This window comes from Culex pipiens, chromosome 1 (genome assembly GCF_016801865.2).
Source record: "Culex pipiens pallens isolate TS chromosome 1, TS_CPP_V2, whole genome shotgun sequence".
NCBI classification, from domain to species: Eukaryota; Metazoa; Arthropoda; class Insecta; order Diptera; family Culicidae; genus Culex; species Culex pipiens.
Window position 1 is genome coordinate 135,140,456 of NC_068937.1, and position 25,225 is coordinate 135,165,680.

At 41.9% G+C, this 25,225-nt stretch overlaps 3 protein-coding genes across 10 annotated transcripts in view; 1 reads left to right on the plus strand and 2 right to left on the minus strand.

The window, feature by feature from the left end:
• The first annotated feature begins 1,268 nt into the window (after positions 1-1,268).
• Positions 1,269-2,234, plus strand: LOC120418356 (probable U3 small nucleolar RNA-associated protein 11). The gene has a single exon (XM_039580709.2). The coding sequence runs from the start codon at positions 1,358-1,360 to the stop codon at positions 2,123-2,125; it is 768 nt and encodes a 255-aa protein (XP_039436643.1). The 5' UTR covers positions 1,269-1,357; the 3' UTR covers positions 2,126-2,234.
• On the minus strand, positions 2,122-4,269 carry LOC120418355 (DNA-binding protein Ets97D). The gene is made up of 3 exons (XM_039580708.2): positions 3,907-4,269; positions 2,689-3,836; positions 2,122-2,629 (listed from the first exon to the last, which is right to left on the minus strand). The coding sequence occupies exons 1-3, from the start codon at positions 4,071-4,073 to the stop codon at positions 2,340-2,342; spliced, it is 1,605 nt and encodes a 534-aa protein (XP_039436642.1). The 5' UTR covers positions 4,074-4,269; the 3' UTR covers positions 2,122-2,339.
• A 3,422-nt stretch (positions 4,270-7,691) lies between these two features.
• Positions 7,692-25,225, minus strand: part of LOC120418340 (filamin-A) — a 78,585-nt gene continuing 61,051 nt past the window's right edge. For 6 of the 8 annotated variants that reach the window (XM_039580685.2, XM_039580682.2, XM_039580684.2 and 3 more), the window contains 7 exons: positions 11,399-11,709; positions 10,321-11,269; positions 10,026-10,265; positions 9,772-9,965; positions 9,142-9,583; positions 8,867-9,082; positions 7,692-8,786 (listed from right to left, as the gene is read on the minus strand). In XM_039580685.2, coding sequence (XP_039436619.1) covers positions 8,602-8,786; positions 8,867-9,082; positions 9,142-9,583; positions 9,772-9,965; positions 10,026-10,265; positions 10,321-11,269; positions 11,399-11,709 — 2,537 coding nt within the window. In that variant the 3' untranslated portion in view covers positions 7,692-8,601. Of the gene's footprint in view, positions 8,787-8,866; positions 9,083-9,141; positions 9,584-9,771; positions 9,966-10,025; positions 10,266-10,320; positions 11,270-11,398; positions 11,710-20,354; positions 20,709-21,622; positions 22,030-25,225 lie in introns of those variants that run through there. The other 2 variants (XM_039580690.2, XM_039580683.2) reach the window with 2 other exon arrangements.

The window sequence follows — 25,225 nt, forward strand, 5'->3', positions numbered from 1 at the left end:
TAATAATTAAATAATTTAAGAATTTAAGAATTTAAGAATTTAAGAATTTAAGAATTTAAGAATTTAAGAATTTAAGAATTTAAGAATTTAATAATTTAAGAATTTAAGAATTTAAGAATTTAAGAATTTAAGAATTTAAGAATTTAAGAATTTAAGAATTTAAGAATTTAAGAATTTAAGAATTTAAGAATTTAAGAATTTAAGAATTTAAGAATTTAAGAATTTAAGAATTTAAGAATTTAAGAATTTAAGAATTTAAGAATTTAAGAATTTAAGAATTTTAGAATTTTAGAATTTTAGAATTTTAGAATTTAAGAATTTAAGAATTTAAGAATTTAAGAATTTAAGAATTTAAGAATTTAAGAATTTAAGAATTTAAGAATTTAAGAATTTAAAAATTTAAGAATTTAAGAATTTAAGAATTTAAGAATTTAAGAATTTAAGAATTTAAGAATTTAAGAATTTAATAATATTTTTTTTTGTTTTGATTTTTTACTTTTCTATTTTCTAGCAATAAGTAAGACCGTTACCTTTTTTTAAGTTTATGTCACCCGAGATGTCACCCGGGCTCCCTTTCAAAATCGGGTTAAAACATCAGGAGGTCATTTCATTTTTCAAATAACTTTAAAACTTTTAATGTAAGTAGAAGTTTAATCATCAGAAAACAATTTAAAATGTATTTTCCTGCGTGGAAAATTACATTTAGCATGTTTGAGCTTATTAAAAAAATATATTTTTTTTTGTGAAATTCCGCTATGGAGAAATATGTAAGACTCAACCCCCCAGACCCAATGTCAACCCTGACGGTACCGCAAAACTAATCATTAATGATTGTAAAACAACTGGGCTGATTTTTTGCGAATATATGCGTGTGAAAATTAGAAACGTTTATAAAAAATTGTACTCGATATAATAAAATTGAAAACCCAGAGTTGCCCCACTAAGCCGAATCTCCAAAAGCAGAATTCGACGGTAACATTTCAAAAGGCATCATGTACATTTTGACACTTTCTGGGTTATTGCATATTCTGAAAGTACTCCTAATAAGCTACCTTTCCACCAAAAATGAGCAAAAGTTACTGTGATATTTTCCTATTTAATAATATTTAACTAAACACTTTTTGTAATAATAATAATAATCATTATGCCAAACGACGTTATCAAAGGGCATTGTACCAAATGACTTTATGCCAAATGGGGTACACCCTCGGGTACACCCGTCTGAACCGCTGTAACCAAACCAGTACTGTCAAAAGTGTTTTGATCAGAACACACGTTTATTTTGGTTTTTGAATTCGTTTCGAAGAGAAGCAAGTTTTTTGGGAGTTTAGTCTTTCTAAAAAACAAAAAAAAAATCATGTCCAGCTGGAAGAAGGCATCCAAATCGAACCAGCGGGTACACCGGGAGCGCGCCCAGCCGGCGGCCCGCGCCGAACTTGGTTTACTCGAGAAGAAAAAGGACTACAAAAGGCGCGCCGAAGATCAGCACCAGAAGGATGACACGCTCAAGCTGCTGCGGAAGCGTGCCCTGACCCGGAATCCGGACGAGTTTTACCACCACATGATCAACTCCAAGGTGGAGGGTGGGAAACATGTCGAGCGGGAGCAGGAGGATGAGCACACGCCGGCCCAGGTTCGGTTGATGGAGACGCAGGATCTGAAGTACGTTGGGATGAAGCGGACGATGGAGACGAACAAGATTCGGCGGTTGCAGGGGAAGTTGCACATGACGGAGGTGGCCAATAGGACGCGGAACAAGCATGTGTTTTTCGTTGATGGGGACGAGAAAGAGGCGGCTGCGTTTGACGTGGCTGAACACCTTCAAACGCATCCGGATCTGCTGGGGAGGAAAACGAACCGTCCCCGGTTGGACCAGCTGGAGCGGATTGTGGTTGCGGGTGGGGCCGATGTGGCGACGATTGCCGCGATGAATGAGGAGCGGGAGAAGTCGTATCGGGAGTTGCAGCGTAGGATCGAGCGAGAGAAGGAACTGACCATCATTCAGCAAAAGATGGAGCTGAAACGGGTGCTGAAGGAGAAGCGGGCCAGCAAGCCGAAACGTGTGGCCAAGGGGACGAAGGATCGAGCGCCGGTGTACAAGTTCAAGTACGAACGCAAGCGTTGAAATGCATATATAATTCTTTATTTTTTGTAATACAATCAGCTGAATATAATATAATTTGAGAACCACCAGGAAACTTTGTTAATAAACTCGTAACAGTTTGATAAACTTTCGCCGTTCTTTATAAGAAATGTGTGTGTATAAATTCAAATATCAATGAGAGTGTGGAAGCAAATGAGTTGTATAATAAAACACGAAAAAAGAAAATAATGAGTCCCTAGTCAAAGTCCATGTCGAAGCCCTTCATGTCGTACTGCTCGGTCAGCGGGGAGCCCTCGTTGACCAGGTTGGCCAGTTCCGAAGCGTCGTACCCGATCAGCTCGCGCAGATCGCACACAAACTTGTACACGAAGCGCTTGCCGTGCACCTTCGAAATCATGTCCCCGTCGTAGTAGTAACGCAGCGCCCGCGACAGCTTCTCGTAGTTCATCGTGGGTTTGTTCTTCCGTTCGCCCCACAGCTGGGCCACCAGCTCCGGATTGCACAGCTTGAACTCGCCTTCGGTACCTGCGGGGAATTCGAGTGGTTAAAATTGAGTTGCTGAAATGATTAACGGAAGTTCGCACCCATCCACTGGATAATCCCGCGATGCTCCTTGTCGGTGAGAATTTCCAGCAAAAACTGCCACAGCTGAATCTGGCCATTGTTGCCACTCCGGTTGCCGCAATAGCTGGGCTCGCTGCCCATGCTGTTGTTCCGCGGAACCTTCCTCAGTATGACCATATCGTCGTCATACGGATCGACGCCACCTCCTCCTCCGCCTCCCCCACCTCCGGAAGCCGGCCCCAGCCCGCCGTGCTTCTGCACGACAGCCACAAACTTGCACTTGCGCAGCAGCTCCATGTGCGTCCAGAACAGATCGCCCGGATCGCTCGGCACCTTCTGCTTGAACTCGGCGTGGTCCATGTCGCACAGCTCGCGCCCGCTGATGGACCAATCCGCCAGCTTGATGCTCGTCAGCTGGAACGTCCGAACGGCCCACTGGATCCAGTGCTTGACCTGCGCCACCGTCCACTCGATCGGATCGTCCGGAATGTTGAGCCGCTGCTGGTCGCGCTTAAAGTTCGTATCGCAAACCCAACGCAACGCCGCCTGCCCCCCATCTCCCATCTCGTCCTCGTCGTCATCGTCGTCGATGATGGTCGGCGAATCGGCCAGCTCCGGCGGACTCATTTTAGCCACCTTCGCCGGAGACGATCCGTTCGTAACGACGGCCGTGGGCGTTTGAGCGGCCACTTTTTCCGCATTCGCCTCGGCATTTGCCGAACTGATAATGGCCGCAACGGCCGAGGCCGTTTCCTGCTCTTCCTTCGAGCTCAACTTTACCGGAGAAGACACGGCAGTATCAACTGTAGCGACAGCCGGCGTCGGCGAAGCCGAACCTGCGGCGGCATTATTCACCGGGGAAGCACTGCTGGTCGTCGCCTCCGCGTTCGGACCCGAAATGGAAGCTGCTGCGGCGGCGGCAGCCGCCTGAGCCGCAGCCAACTGCAATTCCTGCTGGTAGCTCTCCAGCACATCGTCCGTCGGCTTCAACACATCGGCAATGTTAATCCGCCGACGGGACGTCTGAACCTGCACGTTAATCTGGACCAATCCCTCCCCCTGCACGCACTGGTCCACCAGATTCTTGTGCGACTCCAGCATCTGCGTGTCCTGCAGCCAAAATTCATAGTGCTTCAGCGACATGCCAATTCGCTGCTCGACGAGGCCCCTAAAAAAACAAATACAAACCAACAAGGTCACTTCCGGTCATTGACCTTAGCCATCAAGTAACATCTCACCTCAGAGTGGACAGATTCTCCCGCAGGTCCATGTGCACCACAATCGTGTCGTCGTCATCGTCGGCGTCCCCCAGGAACAGCCCGTTGCCAAAGCCCAGCCCGTCCTCGCCGAGCTGGTCCGGAAGTGGCAGATCCGGTACCTCCATTTTGATGTTGAGGCCGTCCATTCTTCGCGTCGCAAAATTACGTTGCACTTCTCGAGTCGTTGGTTTTGGATGCACGAATTAACACTTTACCGAGTGGCGAGCGATGCACATCGCGATTTGCAGTTTCAGTGTTTTGAACTGAATTTATGTTTAAATTTAATCTTGTTAGCTACTTTTGAAGAATCTGATCCACATCAACGAAAGCACGCGAAGTGGACTGAATTTTAAGTTGTTTTCTCTTTTCTTTTGGATAGAACTGTCAAACTTTGTTTGGTTACAGCGGTACCGCGTCGTTTTGAGGCCGCGTTACTGAAGGGTCTCACTGGAATTTTGTGAGTTGGGCAGGGGGCTGCTACCATCCACCGAAAATCCAAATAACACAGATCTGTGTAAAATTTGACACAGATCGCTTAAAACCAGAAATACACAGAACTGTGTACAACCGTTGTCTGTCAAATCTGTGTAACATTTTACACAGATTCTGGGTAATATTTTGGACAGAACCCGGATAATTTTTTTTTTTCATGTTCAGAATCTCATTTTGTTTGAGGCCAATATATGTAAACACTATATGAAAAATATTAATCTTTGTTTTGGGATTATACATAAGACAACATAAACTAAATATTTGACCACTCAGCGTACTACCCCGACCCGAAAAAGCTGGCAGTGTCCGCAGTGCCCGTTTACTAGTGCTGCCTATTGAACTCCCTGCTCGGAACCGGAACTGGGAAAATCGTGGACTCGTATTTCGGTGTTCTGGACTTCCGAGGTTCCGCTAAAGCACCACGTCGGAGGAATTCTGTGTGAGGCAGCTTGAATAAAAATTGACTTATGTTAGGATTACCAAGCAAATATTTATGAGATACATTACCTTAAATCCAAATACGAACACTTTTCCCTGTGGGTTTACGGTGCATATGAGGATCAGCTTGCTGAAAAGTCTAACAACATTGTAGTATTTTAATAATATTCCAATATTTTGATCACGAGAAAAAATTTACCCAAGTTTGCTGCAGGAGCGACGCCATCTTAGCTTGTCCCTTTTTACCCAGATTTGAAAGGAAAGCTGATCGGAAATCTGTGTAACTTTTTACACAGATGTGTGTTCTAAAACTACACAGTTTTGACGGGTCTCCTACGAAAGGCAGAATCTCAAAAGCCCGAATCCCGTAAGGCCGAAATTCAAAAGGCCAAATTACTCGAAAGGCAGAATTATCATCAGGCCGAATCTCATAAGGCAAACCGCGCCCGTTCGTTATTGTTATTTTTTTAAACTATAGTTATGTAATAAACATTGGTTTCGAAAAAAAGAAGGCATAACTTTCTAGCATTGCTGCTGACTAAATTTTAAAATATTCTGTTTATTTGCCGCAAAAAAATAATTGTAATTATTTGAATTCATTTAAGTACTTGGTGACAATGATCAAATTTCGGTTATCGTCACCATAATTCAATCAACAACAAGATTGAAACACTTTTGAAATGCTTTGATTCATTCTACTCTACTCTTTTGTATGCATGGTAACAATATGATCGGTAAAGATAAACAGAATGTACTCAATATGTACTTATTTCGCTTAAAATTATAAAAAAGAACACAGTTGTTTAGTTAACTTTACTGTTTCTTTGAACATCATAAACAATGAAAATCGTGAAAATATGAACAAAATGCTTAATTCCATAATCATTCTGCCTTTCGTGACATTCGGCCTTTTGAATTTCGGCCTTTTCAGGCAATCCCGTTTTCCGTTTTGACAGCTAGAACATATCTCTATAATTTTTTTTACACAGTTCTGTGTTATCTGGAATTTGCGTGCATTTGTTAAAAAAAACTTGATAGGGTACGTTATCCATTAGTCAACCCCTTTCCTATAGTGGACCCTCTGAAGGGTTTTTGTTGAATTTTTTTAATAAAATCACAATTTCAAGCGTATTTTTGTCTGCAAATCTTTTATTTGGCAAGTTCAGCATAATTTAAAACAATGTTGACTGACATTTAATTGTCCTTTTCGCCAAAATATGTGTTTTGAGTTCGACATCTTAAATCAGGCATGGCCACTAGCATTTTCACAACAAAACAGAATTGTGTTATGATTGTATTAACTATCCAATCATTTTTGACTGATTTTTTAACTTCAGTAAGTCGAGATAATGTAAGGAGCTTTACTAAAATAAAGCGAAGAACTGCTCATTTTCGAGCAAAAGTTAGGGGGCCAATATAGGACAACGAAAATCATAAATTTTCCTAAATTGGACCCCTGTTAGTTTTACCTTCAAAAATGCAGAAAACTGTGTACTTAATCAAAAGTTTCTCTTTAACATACAATAAATGGTTGTTGTAATCAACCTAAATTATTGCACTTTTTTTTCAATTATGAGTATAAATATAGCTGTTTTCATGTTAAAAGTACCAAAAATGCTGAAGCCGTGAGAATTTATAATTGATCAAAACTCTAGTTAATTGTACTTAACTGAAGCATCATAATTGAAATGATATATCAATAACAAAACATACTTTGCAAATAAACATGCGAGGTTTTATCAGCAACTGTAAACAAAGCTATTGTTTAGTTTTGGTCAACTATTTCTGTAACTCATATGGAAAAATTTGCATCAAAATTACTTTTTTTAAAGAATCTTTTTCGGAAATAAGTGTGTTTTAATGCATGTTAGGTTTTTTTTGTTGTTGTTTCAAGCCAAAATTGTTAACAAAACATTTTTTTTATGATGAAAAGTGAGCAAAATCCATCTTTTATTCATTATTGCGCGTATTGCCGAAAAAGACACGCGGCATATCAGCCTCGAAACGACGCGCCGCACTTTCGGCAAATGCTCGCTGTCAAATCCCATACTGCGCGTTTTGTTTTTGTTGATCTTCTTTTTCGAATCGCTTGCCATTGTTGCCAGGTACGTTTTTTATTGCACTAAACTGCCGTTCTACGCATAATTGTCCCATGTTCAAAAAAGTGCTACTGAGAAAAACGCGATTGAAATTTTTCGATCGATTTCTGTGTTTCTACGCATAATTGTCCCATGGGTTCCTATTCGCCCTATGTGTCCCTAATCGCCCCAGTTAGCAGTTTATCACCCTTATTTGTGATTATCTTGCTATACAACTGGTAAACAAGACATAATGCTTAGTAAAACTGATGATTCCGTGTAAGAAAATACTTGGTGGGACAATTATGCGTAGAAGTTCAACGATTGGACAAACAGACTTGGTGTTGTTTTTAATGAGTTTGCGAACAAAGTACCAGATTTTATGTGTTTTTCTTAAAGTACACATAAAACTAAACTTAAAAATGCAACAAAGTCAAAATCGTCCAAAACTGACATGGGACAATTATGCGTAGAACGGCAGTAAAAGTGCAGAAAATCGCTGGCCACAATGTCTAAGGCGGCATTTCAGAATGTGCGCGGCGTGTACATTTGAAAGAAGCGGACAATATATCTATCATTAGACCTACACCATGCATCAAAACATCCAATATCGGCTAAATTTGGTATAAAAATAACAGTTTTCCTGTAGTGGACTCGAATTCTCATGAAAGTGAATGATGGCAAAAAAATGCTCTCAATATTCGTAAGTAAAGTTTCAAATTTATCGATGTGATATTGGAACAAAAACTCGTTCGGTTAAAATTTTCTGTTTATTAACGTTTTTATTGATCTTTTTTAGGTTTTCCTTTCTCAAAGAAAAAATAAATTAAGATGATATTCATTCATTCTTCTTCATCATCATTTAAAAAAAATGTTCAACATAAGAAACTAAAATAGAGACGAGACTAAAAATAAAAACAGATAAAAACTAATGATACAAAGAAGGCGGACTCTTAAAAACAGATAAAAACCTAGAAACATGTGTGAAAAATGGGTGATATTTCATAACCGTTTTAAAATAATAATAAAAATAAAAAGAAGTACAGAGTATGGAAAAATAAACTTAATCGAGCATTATCGTACTTTTTTTGATAGTAATAACTAGGATAACATTAAGTTGTGTATTTTTTCTTTCTCTTTCTCTCGCTCGCTGATTTGCTGTGCTTTTGTGCGATGTGATTGTTTGCTGCTTCTTTTGATGGTGCGTCGTGGGTTTCAAGATTTGTCTTTATCTCGTTGGATTGCCGCGGGTGGTTGGTAAAGGTCCTGCCTGTTCGAAATTCCGAAAACGGGTGACTTGTTTCGAGATTTTCGTTTCATTTTTTCATGTTCGTTTAACATGTCTTTCATGAAAAAAATAATGTTTAAAACAATCGCGCGCTTGCACTACGCACCTTACACTTAAAGATTGAGGGAGGACTACGCTTCTGAACTGTGTATAGTTCGATATGGCTTTTTTTTTGCAGGGCATTCCGAGAAAAAGAGAAGGCACGCACGCACGCACACACACACAACGAACGACGCATTGTTTCTGAGGTTGGTGTTCCGGGGGGGACCGAGAGAGTGCAGGGATTGGTTGGGAGACACGGGGAAATGGCAATTTGAGTGGGATGGCGACGACGACGACGGGAGTAAAAAAAGGGGAGAGGGATGTGGGGGGTGTGCCTTATACTTCGACCTTGAAGGGCGAACCGGGGATGTGGTCGTCGCCCCATTTTACCAGCAGGATGTAGTCGCCACGTTCGCGCACCAGATAGTTGACCTGGTACTGGTTGCGTCCGGTATGCTTGATGAACACCTCGTCGCAGGGTCCCTTTGGTCCGTAAATGCCAACGAATAGGATATTGTTTCCTGTTTATTTATTTTTTTGAAAGGGGAAAGACGTGTTGGTCAGAAGGTTCGATTAGAGTTACAAGCGATTAGCTACTAACCGGCGTCTCCGGCGTTTAACGTAAACTGGTTCTGTTTGCCCATGTAAGCCTTCTTCAGGCCCATGCCCTTGGATTGGATTTTGCTGGCGTCGGACTTGAAGATGGGCAGGATGACTCCTGCTCGGTTGCCACCCTTGGAGACCTTGGCGACGGTTTCGACAATGACGGAGGACGTTTCCTGACCGCCCTCTTCCGCGAGTTTCTCCCCTGTAATGCCTTGGAGTCAAGGGTACTGTATTCTATACGACTACTCTACTTGAAAGCCCGGTACTAACCTGTGCAGTTGATCTTGAACGGCGACCCGACGATGTGCATCTGGTTGTACTTGATGGTCATGTAGTAGTGTCCGGGCAGCAGTGGCGTGTATCGCACCTTGTAGCCCTCCTCGACCTCGGTACAGTCCATGGCGACCTTGGAGGGGCCATCGACGGTGACCGCGAGCGTTCCGGCGCCGGCGTTGCAGGTATCGATGATGAGGTCCGTCTTCTCGCCGGTCTTGACGTCGCCCAGACCCTTACCAGAGGCGTGTACGGCCGCCGGGTCGACGTCATCCTTGCCCACCTTGATGCGGTACGGCGATCCGGGGATGTGCACGCCGTTAAACTTGACGTGGATCGCGTGGATGCCGTTTTCGCGCGGGTAGAAACGCACCGAGTACTGGTCCTGGTCGATCAGCTGGATGAAGCAATCGTCCTCGTTGTTGGACGGGGCCACGACCTGTTTGCAAATTATTTACAACGTTTGAAACTCATAGAAAACACCACGCGATTTTTTTCAGTGCACGTGGTTTCGAGCTGTCACTTGCTGTCAAATTCAAACAGAAGCATCTGACGTTTGACATTTTGCTTATGAAATTGTCGGTGAATTAAAACAAATTCCTAAAACTCATCCGAAATTGAACCCACCTTCGCGTCCAGATCGCCCTTGGCGCCGTTCTTCCGCACCATAAACTGGGCCGGCTTGTCGGCCTGCACCGGGCCGGACGGGAACTGCGCAATCTCCAGCTTGTGCGCCTCGCCCATCGCCGGCGACACGTACACCTTGAACGGCGAGTCCGGGATGTGGCGGTCGTTGAACTTGAGCCCGATGCGGTAGTCGCCTGCAAGTCGAAGTCATTACTTTCTGAACTCTAGTTGGGGGAAGGTAACCCGGCACTCACCTGGCTCCGACACCAGGTACGACACGTCGCACGAGCCGTCCTTGCGGTCCTTGAACTCGATGTCGGCCTTGCTGGGGCCCTCGACCGAGATGGCCAGGGTGCCGCCGCCGGCTTCGCGCGTCCACACGTTGAACTCGCACGGCACGCCCTGCTCGCCGTGCTCCAACCCGGGACCGCCGGCCTTGACCAGATGGGCGCCGGTGTCCTTAAGCGGGCCGACCGTGAACTGGAATGGAGATCCTAAGAGACGAGAGGTTAGTGGCGATCTACGGGTCTGGGGTGCGGCGCGACCTACCAGGAATATGGATCTGCTTGTACTTGACGGAGACGGTGTGCACGCCGAGTTCCTTCGGGACAAAGTGGACCGCGTACAGGCCATCCTCGATCTCCTGGATTTCGGCGTCCTCGGTGACTCCACCCGGCGAGGTGACCGTCGCGGACAGATCGAACGAGGTGATTCCGGGCATCTTGAAGGTCAACTTGCACTGGCTGCCGACTTCGGTGACCGGGACCGCCTCCCGTTGGCGCTGGATCTTCTCGCGCTGCCGGTTGGTGCCCTCGCCGGACACCTTCACGGTGAAGGGCGATCCGTTGACGTGGTGATCGGCAAACTTGAGATTGACGATGTAATAGCCCGGCTCGGTTGGCTTGTACGAGATGTTGAGCGTGCCGTCGTCCTTGTCCGTACACTGGATCTCGGCCTTGCTGGGGCCTTCGATGGACAGCGACAGACCACCGTAGCCGGCGTTGCGGGTATCCACGGAGAACACATTATCGGCGTGGGTCTTGCCCTCCTTCAGCGCGTCGCCGGTCACGAGGACCTTCTTGGCGTCACCGACTTCTCGTTCACAAACCTTCACCTTGAACGGTGAGTTGGCAATGTGCTTGCCGAGCCGTTTCACGGAGACGGTGTGCTCACCGACTTCGCGCGGCGTGAACGAGATTCCGATGTTACCAGAGGGCATGCGCTTCAAGAAGCACGGTTCCTCCAGACCAGACGGCGCCTGGATCGAGGCATTCAACGACCGCAGGTCCTGGTCGGAGATCACTCCCGGCAGGGTCACTTCGGAGCACGAGCCCACCGAAATTTGGTTACGCTTGCGGCCCTCGCCCGTTATCTTGGCAAAGTACGGCGAACCCTTGATGTGCTTGTCTCCGAAGCGAACCGTAATCTTGTACTCGCCGGGAGCGGTTGGCAGGTAGGACACCGACACCGTTCCGTCCTTGTTGTCGTGGTAGGTAATCTAGAGGGGGAATCAACGGTTACTTTGTTTTCCGTGTAATATTGCAGCTGTCAAAATTGCGACTCTAAAGTGAAACTACGAACTTTTGCTTAAATTATTAATCAATTTGACAGTTCTTATTCCACTCACATCCGCCTTGCTCGGTCCCTCGACGGCCATCTGCAGCCCACCGGCGCCGGCCCCCTTCGTCGAGATGGTAAAGATGGCCGGTTCGCCGGTCACGCCGTGCGTCAGACCCGGCCCGTACGCCGTCACGTACCCGCTCGAGATGGAGTCCACGTGGAACTTGAACGGCGAGCCCTGCACGTGCTCCCCGTTGTACTTGACCGCCAGCTCGTGGATGCCCTCCTCCTTGGGGTCGTACCGGATCGACACGGTTCCGTCGTGGTTGTCGTCGATCACCGGTTTGTCCATCTCGCCGCTCGGCATCTTGATGTCAGCTGAAGGAGGACACGGAAAGAAAACCGGTGAGTCACCACTTTGAAATGCTTGGAATTCGGACGATGATTCAAAAAAAGAAAGAAAAACTTTCATTAAGTTATAATTTCACGCTCGTTTTCACGCAACATTCGACGAGAGAGAGAAAAAAACACACTCATGATATATTCCAGAAATATTTTAATCTTTCCCAGCCCATACCATCGACGAGCTCACCTCCTCATTCACAAGATCGTTCTACATATTTCTACACCAGGGGAAAAAAGAAAAAGAAAATTCGGATCCTACACCTGTTGTGTGGGGCATCTTTTTGGCAACCAGATTTATGGGATTATTCTTTTCAGCAGGCGGCGTGCGATTGGTCATCCGCGCCGTCGACGAGTGGGTTATTTTTGAAAACCCGCTCAAAAATTTGAAGTGGGATTTTTTTTCGGTTTGTCTAAGTTGGCTCTCAGTAATACACGCTTTAGTTTGTACAGCGAAGAGAGCGATTTGATTATAATCGATCCTGACTGGGTAATTTGGTGGGTAGAGAAGCGAGGAAGAATTTTGTTTCTGAAAACTATCATGCGTCTCCATATGATTGTAGTTTTTCGGTTTGCACAATGGAGCACGGAGAAAAAAGAGTTCCTAAAATCGTGAACAAGCGTTCATGAAAATGGGAACCACGAACAAAGTGTTCAAATTTCATGGTACGTTTTTCAAAATCGTACCATGGGATTTGAACACTTTGTTCGAGGTTCCCGTTTTCATGAACGCTTGTTCACGATTTTGGGAACTCTTTTTTCTCCGTGAGGTGCGTGGTCATTTATTCATCTTGTTTATTTTTTAATTCCCAAAAAAATTCACAGCAAACAGCCTTTGTTAAAAAAAAATCGATGTATAAATAAAAGCGATGATTTTTTCAAGTATGTATTTCCATCGGCCACTCTTCAACAAATTAGCGCTCAGTAACAGCTTCTTAAATGTATTTTCGTCTGAAATCAAGTAATAATTAGCTTATTTGAGCTTAATGGAGAATGAGCAAGCAGGTTTGCAATAAAAAATGTGAATATGCAAAACCGATAAAAATAGAAACTCATCCTCAACATACGTGCTGTTCCCCTATTTTTCTACATTTTCGAGTTGCCGAGATCTCTTCCCAGATTATTTAACATCCATTTCTCAAACCATCAAACGTAAATTATTCTTTTTACTTGAAAAAGTGAATCACGATTGCAACATCATTTCGTGATTTTGAGTGTCGACCAGTTTGACAACTGACGTTTGTTTGGTTTTAATGGAGCACTTCCATTCGAGCAGTTTTTGCTTTTTTCTACAATGTATTTCTTATGGAGCGAACTGTCAAAAACTGCTCGACTGCGGATGCTCCATTCGAATGCATTCGAATGAACGAACGTTCGGATTGGTGGAAACGAAATAAGCGTTGTCTAGAAATTGAATTTGTAGTCTAAAATATATTTTTTTTACTTCAGTCTGTGTTTTTTGGCCCATTTTTTATTGGATTAAGTATTTAATACTAAATCCAATAAAAAAATGGGTCAAAGAAACATTTTAAGACTGAAGTAAAAAAAACTAGTTTAGACCACAAATTCAATTTCCAGACAGCGCTTAATTCGTTTCCACCATTCAGAACGTTCGTTCATTCGAATGCATTCGAATTAAAGCCAAAACAAACGTCAGTTGTCAAACTGGTCGACACCCAAAATCACGCAGTTTTCGTTTAAACCGATACTTCAAGGAAATTAATAGATGGGGTAGCTGCTATATTTGAGTGAATTTCAGTCAGCTCTTGATTAATTTCACTCAATTTCCGTTGCTTGAACAGAGCCTACTCATTTCTTAAGGAGGTATTAGACTATGACAACAAAACAAATAAACTCGCACTAGTTCATTTGTCGAAGAAACATGTTAAATCCATATCGATTTGGGAAGAAACACGTAACACTAAACCTAACTTTTTTTTTGCAAAAAGCGATCAATTCGATGTATGGGCTTACAGATATAAGCTAATTACATTGCTCATAACTGAAAACATAATATTTTTTCAGTGTAGTATAGTAACCTGGATAGTTAATAAAAAACGAGTTATTTTGAAAAGTGGTCAAAGACAAACTTATGAGAAATTGGACGAGCGGAAAGGTAAAAATATTTTCGAGACTGAAAAATTAAGTCTGTCGCATAGAAATGGCCAAAACTATCAAAAACCTATTTTTTCAACATTTTTATTTTTAAAATCGCTGTAACTTCACAAGGATTGGACACAGGACAATGGTCAATATGAAGACTTTTATGCAAATCAGATTTCCTACAAGTTTTTCTTTGACCATTGTTTGATACGATGCAACGGCTTCGGGTTACAGCAATATTTAAATTATGAAATACAAAAATAATTATAACACTTACGCCCTTCTCAGATGACATTATCGAGAGAAACTGGATCCATAAACACAAAAATGGCTTATATATGCCTAGGATAACCAAGGATCTGACACGCATGCAGTTTCCTGATGTCACCGCCAGAGGCGCTTTCAATATTGTTTACGTGTGGTTTTTGAAAAGGTCGTATGAAATACATACATAATTATTTTTCCAAATTATTTTTTTGTGAGTTTCCACTATCTTTTGCAGATATATTTAAGATAATTAAAAGTATTACGTAAATTTCCCTAAATTTAACAAATCACAATTAAACAATTAAATTTAACAATTTAACTAAAAATTAAATAGATCCAATTTCCTTGAAACAACATAAATTACGTTTGACTCTTCCTGGCCGTTGGTTTAGAATAAATTACGCTTTTAAAATACTCACTAAATTTCCATCGAAAATGTTTTAAACTAGTTTTTCATTGAACACCAAGAAGGTAATTTGCCAACATTAGGTGCTCGATGGAATTAAATGCTGATCCCCAAGAGATTAAATGAAATTTGTTTTTAAGGCCGATGCAAATATTTTTAAAAAAATTTGTCCCTCGGCTCTGGCCGGAGTCGAGGAGGGGGGGGGGGGGGGGGGGCAAAAAAATAAAAAAATATAAATATTAAAATAACATGCCATAGTTTCAACATTTGCATGGAAAAAGTGTTTTAAAATGTATTTTACACTAGTTCAGTTGTTTTGCAATAAAAGTTTTCAAAAAATGTAAAATTTGACGAAAACAAAAATTTTAGCGAAAAAAAAACTTCAGCGATAGTAGACATCGAAAATTTTCAAAAATTCAAAAGATTTTTAAATCAACCCAAACATGCTAAAAAATGCAGGGGAATTCATTTTGAATTGATTTTGACTAATTACACTTAAATTTTCATAAAAATATTGAAGTTTTTTGAAAAAAAAATATTTGTTTGCCCCCTGATTTTTCGGGAAAACTTTGGAGGGGTGGGGGCGAGTAGTGCGGTGCCTGTGTGGACGCTTAGTCCTGTTTTTTCGTGTTATTTTCCGTCTCTTTTGTGTCGCTGTTCGAGTGCATGGGGTGATTGGTCATTATAATTAAATAATGGCATCAGTAGTGCGGTGCCTGTGTGGACGCGCAGTCCTGTTTTTTCGTGTTATTTTCCATCTCTTTTGTGTCGCTATTAGTGTACATGGGGTGATTGGATTTCTTCTGATTCGTGTTGTTTTCATCTCTTTTGTGTCGCTGTTTGTGTGCATGGGGTGATTGGTCTTCTTCTTCTTCTTTTTTCTTTATTTTTAGTTCGCGCGTTCGTTGGCCAATGAGTTTATTTTTGTTCTCTTTACATAGTTTTCGATAGAAACGATCCGAATTCTTTTTTTTTTCGAGACAAGCAAGTCGTATTGCTGGATTAAGTCCTTTCTATATCATCGATGATCGGAAGGCACGCCGACGAATATGTTTTAAGGCTTATGATATAAAATCATTTTAATGAATAAAGCCCTTCTTACATCACCGTTGATCGGAAGGCACGCCGACGAAGAATTTCTGGAGGATCGCGGTCGAGTTAATACTATATTTAAAATTCTAGATAGCTATCTTTCGGATTCGATTGTGAGTAGCGGGACTTCGCGGTTACTATGCAACGTATTTTTTGGAGTCTTTTTATATTTTAAATTTATAAGTCCTTCTTTTATCATCGTTGATAGGAAGGCACGCCGCTGGTTAAGTTCGTTTAAGTTATTGTTTTAATTTCATTACAATCGGTTACGTGGTGTCCTGTTTTCTTTTCGTTTATATTCGTTGATCGTAATAATTTATTCCAACTGGCAGCTTTAGTATTAACTCATCTACTATTTTTGACATTTGCTCGCGTTATCTTAATTGTACCAACAGTAAAAATACCGCTCGGTTGGCACGCGTTCGATTAAAACAAACTTTTTAAATAATCAATTATTTATCTTTCCGCAGCCGGCTGCCTAAGATTTAAAATTTCAACCGATAAACAAAATGCTCATGGTCACATCACTGCCACTCGTGAATCCTGACCTCATACCCATCTACTAACCCCCTCAAAACTCATGTGATACTTTGTCTGAGAAGCAGTCGATTGGGCGGTCTCTATCACGCAAGTATCGGACTAACATTCCCATCCACTTCCCCGTGACCCTACCACTGGTCGTGGCCGGCGCCGGTATTGATCAGCATGATAGGGGCCTTTGAGAAGTTGCGAAGCGAGGAAAGATAGCACCCACTTATCTTCCACGGCTCGTGGATGTAACTTCTGGAGGTCCTGGTCAATAACGGAGTAGCAACTGCGGGTGGGCACCTATGCTTATGCTTATGCTTAAAACTTTGGAGGGGTGGGGGCAAAAACTTTAAATAAAATTTGTACCAGCCTAAGAAAAAAAAAAAAACTAAAAAAAAGTGTTTATTTTTTGTAAATTATGACCGATGCGCATACGACCTTTTCAAACGCTACGCGCTAAAAACTTGGTTCGATCTTGGTTCGATTTTGACTTCACTCGCCTTGTATGTGGATGACAGTCGTGACGTAGCCATGAGGATAACATGTCTATAAAGTTTCATTGAAATCGGAGAGGGTCGAGAAAAAAGTACCTAAAACAACACTGTTTTGGGCTGGAATTGCTCTCCTCCCAAATGTAAGTCGAGAGTTGAAAAAATCAGAATTAAAATTATATTTTATCATTTTGAGCAACAAATGGGGTCCTTTGCCATTTTTCATGTGATTCGGTGAAAAACGGGATTGAACATGATTAAAACCATGTCTGTCACTTTTCCCATTTTGATGCAAAAAATAAAAAAATAATTGGGTACTAAAGCCCTATGTAAATTTTCATGTACAACTGCACAAAAACACGATTAAAAAACATTTCTGATCACTTTTTTTTTCATTTTAATGCAAAAAAAAAAATTGACAAGACAACATTTTTTCGATGGATCAACTATGGTCTCCTTGGAACGAGCTGTCAAGTACACTCAAAGTCAGAAGTATCCCTCAAAAGGGTACTTTCAATCCTCAAAAAGGATACTTTCTATCCTTTTTTAAAGTTCACCCGGCGTCACCCTTTTAAAAGGGTATGTCAAATTCAGTACATTTTCGATACCCTTTTAAAGGGTGACGACGGGTGAACATGAAAAAAGGATACTTTTTACTTTGAGTGTAGGGTACTTTCTGTCGAGAAGGCCGCGAAGTTATTTTTTTAAATGAAATTTAGAATCCATTTTAAATTCTTTGCGGTCGAACAAAGGTTCATAAATTTTAGGATCGAATTCTTCCCAAGACACCAAATCTATCAGAAAATCTCTCACCAAGAAGCAGATTATAAGGTGTTTAAATACCACTTTTAAAAGAGGAAGATCTTGATTCTTCCTTCCTTATAACGTTTTATATTTGTTTCAACTGTAGAATAGATTTCATAAAGTGTTGCCAGATATGATCATTATTTGGCAAGAGTTAAATCCGGTAAATGTGAACCATTTAATACATAATTATTCTGGTATGGTATGGTATTCCATCATTTATGATACGACGAAACATAAATTTACAAAGGAAGACAGCTTAGATCTTTTTAATTATGTTCATGTCACAATAAATTTATCTGTTTTTGCCCTAAAACACGAAAAAGCATCGGATTCCCATCACAGTCCAACATGTCATCCCAATGTTTTCCCTCCACTTAAACTACATTTTACACTAAAAACTGCTTCTAAATCATCAACCATCACTTCATAAACTACCTAAAACAACAACAACATCACGTTCGATGCGTGTTCCTAACACCTGCCACCAGGTTCGAGATCGTGATCGTCCCACATGTTTGTTCTTAAAAGTAAGGTGCAGAGACCATCTGTGCGTCGAAAAGACAATAAATTTCAACGAAACCTCAGGACGCTCGCAATCCACCTTGCGCCTCCATCAACTGTCGTCGTTCGCGCGTTCCAACCAATTAACGTCGCCCATCGTCAGTGTAAAATATATATGCTCTCTTCGGCAAATAACAAACGTCAAATGTCCCCTCTGGGTAGTGGTCATTACACGCTCTAAGTTGACACTAAATCACCCAAATAGTGCTGCTGCTGCTAGAACCGCTCACAATGTTGTTTTCCTTTTTGTTTCGCGCCTTTATGGCTCATCTCTGATCTTGCTCGTTTGAAGCTTTGTGCGAGCGATGTTTATTTTAGTAAAGTTGAATTTCACTTTTAATTTTCCTTTCGTTGCGTTTTTTTTTGGTGAGAAAGTCAATAAATTATAAAGGACTCGCTCGCAGAGCGGCTGCCGAACACGTGTTACACGGCTCTTTTTTATAGCAATCGCCGCCATTATGGCGCTTCGCGCCATCCAGTGCTGCCAACATTTGCTCGTTCGTGCATCACTCATTTGCCACCTAGATTCGAGTTCGAAAAAGAGGCCGGTATGCTGGCCAAATTCTTTTGCGGCTCATCTACCCGGAATGTAATTAATCTCAGCGAGGGTCGAATCAAAATCTCGGCTTAGTTTGAGCAAAGATCCAGCTGTTTACTCGCAATCGCAAGTACCACATTTTCTTCGCGCACAATTATTGTTTGAGGAGAAATCCCGATCTCTCGCTCCATTTCGTACAGTAGGCCGTGGAGATCGAAACAAAGTTGGTTTGTTTTTACGCTGCGTGTACTTCGGCACTGTGGCCGCGGGGCCATTATGATGGATGTGGCCTTGGAATGCGTTTGTTTTGAAAGCAGTTTTGCCGGTGTGAGGTAAACAAATGCGCGTGATTGTTGTAAACAAAGGGCGTTGCTAGGTTGAAAATGCCGGTTGAAGGAGCTAGAATTCTGACATTTTGAGTAGTGTTTTATTTTGTTTTTATAGTAGGCGCCATTATGTTAAACGTTATGGACATGTCAAAAGCCTAAACAGTAAATAGTAAACAAATCTTTGCACTATTGGCTGATGCACGAAGTGATTTGTTTACCTTTTTCCGGCAACACCGCAAACGTCAAACAATACAAAATTGCTGCCGGAGCTTATCCGGGACAAAATCCGGCAACAATTTGTTTTGATTTGACGTTTGCTTAGGGTGCCGAAAAGTTTAGTTATGGTCTGCTTGCAAAAGACAATTTTGCCAATTCAACTAACCTAGAACTTGTACAATTTTATTAATATCGATCGAAACGTTCGAAAAGAACGAAAAACAGTAGATCGAAAGAAGACAATAAAGTTGTCAAAAAGGATATTTCCACAAATTAGTAGATATTTTATAATGGAGCACTTCCATTCGAGCAGTTTTTGCTTTTTTCTACAATGTATTTATTATGGAGCGAACTGTCAAAAACTGCTCGACTGAGGGTGCTCCATTTGTTATTGATCGAGAACCGATCCGAAAACGGCTTTAAAAACCAACCTCTGATTTTTTTTGGACAGCACCTAAATTGATATCAAAGTAAATTTCCGTCAGATTTAGATAAAATTGAAGCTACACAGTTTTGGGTTGGCTTTCATTCGTTATGAGTGAATTTTCACTTGAGTCTGGGAGAAATTATCTTAAAATTCTAGTTAAATAAATACACTTAATTTATAAAGAAATTTGCCCAAAAGAACACATTCCAAAATCATTCCTGAGTAACTTATTAAATCGATGAAAATCGATTTTAAAACACGCAATTGTCAAAATGAGCTGTCAAACTGATGTTGACATTTAACCATCGCCATTCGACAATTTCAAAACACGTGGTTTGGTGATTTTGACATTGACAGCTGTTCCAATTTGCGAATTCAGCTAATTCAAATGCGTTCCAATTTTTACTAGCAAATTCGCTCTGTGATCACATTTCGGAAAAGCTTACTCTAAATGTGTTTTTCGACAAATATTAGATTGAAATAAGGAGAAAATTTTAGTAAAATTAATTCAAATTGGAATGCCTTGGACTCGTGGTCCTGAAGTCCTCAGTTTTGGCTATTTATTCAAAATGAAATTTATCAAATGCACGAAATCAAGTGGCTTGAAATTGTCGAGAAAAGGTTTTAAAATGTAAACATCAGTGTGCTATCTGATCTTTGACGTTTGAGTGCTTTGAATAGGGTAGTTAAGGGTAGTTTATTTAAATAGCAAGAAAAAAACAGTTTTGCTCTACACTGGTCCAAATTCCCACATGGAAAGCAAGCTTCCGACAAATCAATGCGTCCCACAATTTTGACAGATCGCTTCGCCCTCACACGCTAAACCTGAACCGCCCACAACCGATCCACGATATACCTTTGTGCGACTCGATAAAGATCGCCGCGTACATGTTTATCGGCACAAAGTCGAGCACGCTGTCCTCCGCCGCCGGCACATCCTGCTCGATGTGGAACACCCGGACCGTCTGCTTGCGGTCGTGCTCCGAGATGGTCATAAACTGCTCGAAGCTCCGGTAGATCTGCGCGTACTCCTCCCAGCTGGCCTCCACCGGTTCCGTCTCCTCGTCACTCCACATTTTTTCTAACTTCCTCTTTTTTTCTCTTTATTTATCTTCGTTTTTGAGATATGAGCAATGAGTGATAGGGTGAGGTCACTTGTTCCTAGAACTTTCACTTATTCCGCGACGATCGTTGCTAGTGGTGACGAAAACTGATCGCGCGGGATCAAAGTAGGTTCGGAAGGAGATGAAAATTGATTGCTTTAAGATTGGCGTGTGAGTTTTGTTGAAACGGGTATGGAATGTTAAAAATGTGGAGTGCTGATTTCTTTCCGTGGAGACGGAACCGCCGGAGGCCTGGAAGAATCGTGCGTCCAATTTGTACCCGAGTTGGTTGAGTTCCGGTGCACGGAGGATCTTCGGTTTTCGCTACTGATCGGTTCGACATATCCAAAGGGTCAAGGGTGTGACCATTTGGATATTTTTTTGGTTTAAATTTTGTTGAAGTTTTGTTGCAGGAATTTTCTTTAAAATCAATTTGTTTTTCCGGAGCAGGTTCAGAGCGTGCGGCGCGATTAGTAAGGTCAAAATAGTAATTTATCGTGAATTTCAGCAAAACATAATTTGTGACGAGTTTGAATTATTTTTTGGCTAAAATTCACGGATACATAAAAAAAAGAAATCAGAACTTGGAAGCAAAATTTGAACTAAAACAACAGAAACGTAATCTTAAAGCAATCAACCGTCAAAACCCTGGAACAGAATTACTGATTTTATTGCATTCGCACAACATGTTCTTCAACAACTGCGCACAACTCAGGGCTGGAGTGAGTGAGTGAGGCGGAAGGCAGGGTTGTATCGTCTGGAATTTCCAAAATGGCCGCCACACAACCACGCACTGGATATCTGTCAATCCGCTACGAACACACTGAAAAAAATCGCGCACACACCCACACTTGCTACTCCATCGCAGTGTGCTGTGACGAAACACTGGAGCAATTCCACCCGTCAAATCAATCGTTTTGGCAGCGTGTCGAACCCGATCAATGAATGATCACCACGCGATCCTCACTCACTCACTCACTCACGATCCTTTCCTCATTGACGTCTTCGACGTCGTACGTACAGTTTCGGTATTTCTCGTCGCAAACGATCTCAACGATCTAGTACTCCAGCGCTTCCTTCGGTGCGGTGATCGTTTCTCCTTCAAGGATCACTCGATCGATCACTTCGATTTTTCTTCACGATCGCCTTAAACGGGGTGTGGCTTCCACTTTTGGGCACTTTTATTCCTTTTTTGGAAGTGAGTTGGTCACACGAGCCCAACACGCGGACTCTGACACGCACAGTCAAACACAAACGAGCGCGAGCACGCGAACCGGAAATTGGAACCGGACCGGAAGTGGCCACAAAGCAGCAGGCTGGACAAAGAACTCGTTAGGGGTCCACGGGACACGGCCGTCGTCGTCGTCGTCGGTGAGCTGTCGAGAGCTTCGGCGGGGCTCCACACGTCTAAACGTTCCCAGCGACGTTTTATAAATGAGACAAAATATTTTGGACACCGTGGCCGTGTCCGCGCGCGCACATTGGAGAAAAATCTGGCCACCCCGTCCGCCGTCCGCTTTTCCCGAAAATTTCCCCAACATCCCCCCCCCTTTCTTTCCATGAAGGTGCCGCTTTTTTCCTCCTTCGAGGAAGCAAAAGTGACGAGAGAATCTGCTTCTCCGCGCGAGATATGCTTGATGCGATCATGATCGTCCCCCCTCCTCCCTCTTTCTCCCTTCAGCTGGACGATCATCATCGACGGAACGTGCGCGCAACCTCCTCCTCCTCTCCAAAAAATAACATCGCACCGATCAAAGTTGGCGCGGCGGAGAAAGAGAAAGTCTTTCAAGTGAGAGAGGCCGGGATCATCGATGGAGGGCGAAAAAAAAAGAAGAAAAACATCGCACGATGAAGTGTCACCCGCACAGTAGGCGGCGGTCCCATCAATAAAAGGAGAAAATTGCGGTTTTGATCGGATTGTGGAGACGCAACGCGGTCTGATTTCGATTATGGTCCGCCGCGGCCACAAGTGGTTCAGCGCAGGTGGTTGAGAAGGTTCCGTTGATGGAGACGCGTGGTTGATTGTTCCGGGAAATTGTTGTCAGTGAAGCACCAGGAGGCTCCATTAAATGTAGCAGGCACTGAATAGCTGTCTGATATAATTGCTATCGATCGCATCCTCACGCAGAAAAATAAGGCATATTTGAATCAACAAAACGTTTTGTTAATTTGAAAATCAAGATTTTTGTTGAATCAACGCTAAACGTCAAAGCAACTTTTTCAAAACAACAACAAAAATTTGTGGAATTGAGAAAATCAAAAATTTTGTTGAATCAAACCTCGTACAGGCTGATTCTACAAAATAATTTTCTGCGAGCTGTCATAATCCGCTAGCCTTTTTGAATTCCTTCCAGATGCTGTTCGAATTTCCAGCCCTGATCGAATTCTGCCAGAATCCTGTCAGAACTCCGTGACTGGGCAGTATTGCGACTTGTCAAATTGTACCGGAAAAATTTTAATTCGTCAAAATTGATCAAAGTGCGCAGAGGTTTCGCAGTTTTTCAGCTGTCAACCGCAATTCTGTAGTGCAAAACAATTTTATTGGGCCAATGTCGTCAAAGTGTAAACAAAGAGTCTATCTTGCTCGTTCCTAATGTAAACACAATATGCCGTGAGCAGGATAGACTTTTTGTTTCCAGTTTGGCATGGACCCATTTACATTGTTTTGCTTGAAGTTTCCAGTAACTGTCCAAATAACAAGTGGTTGCCTAGATTTTCGAATTCTAGTTGTCATAAATGCGAGAAAAAGTGCAGGTTCAATTGGGTCCTTAAATGAAGCCTTTGTACAACCTCAAAGAGTTTAAAATGGATTTTTAAATCAATTTGGAAAAATTAACCTCGCGGTCCTTCTTGACAGAAAAGTTCCTACTTGACAGCTCGTTCCAAGGGGACCATAGTTGATCCATCGAAAAAATGTTGTCTTGTCAATATTTTTTTGCATTCAAATGAAAAAAAGTGATCAGAAATGGTTTTTAATCGTTTTTTTTAACCGTTGTACATAAAAATTGACATAGGGCTTTAGTACCCATTTCTAGAGTTTTATTTTTCAACAACAAAAAAAAGACAAAAAAAGGACAAAAAAAATTCAGATTTCGTCTAATTATCGTATGATGATAATTATTTTTAACAGATATTATGGTGTCACGAAATATTCTAGCTGAATCCTGACTGGAATAAAGTCACCAGGCAAATATTAAGATTTTTCCCCCAAAAATAATAATTATAAAAGAAAAACTGCATTTTCCACTGGAAAAGGTTTTACAAAAGAAAAAGCAAACACACTTGCGAAGAAACTACTCGTGCATAAGTAAACATTGTTATGACATTTGTGATAAGCTTTTTGAAGTTTTTTTTTTTCAAATGTCCAATAGCCCACATTTTTATATTTTTAAAATAAGACGCTGCACAATGCAAAAAATACGAGATTACCGATAAAATGAGAAAAACTCATCAGAGTTCATTGATGTAAACAAACATCCCGAGCTGTCACTTTCCAAAAGCTCCCAGTAATATTCATAATGCTCTGTTGGTTCTATGTCGTGGTAAACTATTGTTTATTCGGTCGAAGAGCAACAAATTTTATCTTGGATTATTTATCGGGACCTTTGATTCTGATGTAAACAAACCGACCTTCAGCTTCAAAATTGTTGTAGATTTTCGACTTTAAAACCTTGTATCTCTTTCTTAAGGTGGTTTCAAAAACACAAAAAGCAAAAAAAAAAAATTAAACATTAGACCTTTTATTTTAAAGAAAAACTCCAGCTTAAGTTTGAGTAAGTTGGAATTTGCTTTAAATAACAAATAGAGGCCATCTGCTCCAACCTTCCATCGGATGAGGAAGTAAAATGTCGGTCCCGGCCTTGGTTGTTAGGCCGTTAAGTCATTCCAGGTGTAGGAGTCGTCTCCATGCCATAAGTACAAACAACACACCAAACCAAGCCTACTCCAGTGGAATCGCTGGCGGCGGTTGGACTCGCAATCCGAAGGCCGTCAGTTCAAACACTGGGGTGGAAGGTTCCTTGGAGTAGAAAGAGGTTTGGGTGCTCTCCCCATTCAAGCCTTCGGACTCCTAGGTTCGAGCAGAAACTTGCAATAGAGACCACAAAAGACCCGGGGGTCGTTAATGTGGATGAGTGACAGTAGTTTTTTTATCTATCGTCATCAGGGGTGACATTGAGTCTGGGTCAATAATCAATGCCACACCTGATGATTGTATTGGAAAATTGTACACCTTGAAATGTAAAGATAATGTATTGAGCAAAAACTTCTTGATCTCCTTCGACAAATCCTTCGAATACGGAATGTCAAACTGACAGTTGCAGCATCTCCAGCATCGACCACACGCCGTCTCATGTTTTGAAAGCAACCACTCGATATCTGTCAAACACCCAGCAAGCGCTAAAATGCATCGCCTCCAGCCAACTACGACTATCCGACCGATCGACCAGCTGTCACAGAGCTAATGCTAAATGTTCCAAAAATAATGGCCAAGTACGCGACCCCATCCGCCGTTGCCATCGCCGCCCTGTCATAAAACTGCATAAATTTATGATCACTTTCCTTTCGCTCTATACACGCTAACCAACACCTAGCCAAGATCTTCCCTTCAACGCGTGCCCCAAGT

What these genes read in the sequence shown, in the direction of transcription:
- LOC120418356 (XM_039580709.2), top strand. Translation starts at nt 1,358, where the DNA reads ATGTCCAGCTGGAAGAAGGCATCCAAATCGAACCAGCGGGTACACCGG.
- LOC120418355 (XM_039580708.2), bottom strand. Translation starts at nt 4,073, where the DNA reads ATGGACGGCCTCAACATCAAAATGGAGGTACCGGATCTGCCACTTCCG. An exon ending in GAGAATCTGTCCACTCTGAG is followed by an intron (nt 3,837 to 3,906) that starts GTGAGATGTTAC and finishes TTGTTTTTTTAG; the next exon opens with GGGCCTCGTCGAGCAGCGAA. An exon ending in CGGGATTATCCAGTGGATGG is followed by an intron (nt 2,630 to 2,688) that starts GTGCGAACTTCC and finishes AATTCCCCGCAG; the next exon opens with GTACCGAAGGCGAGTTCAAG.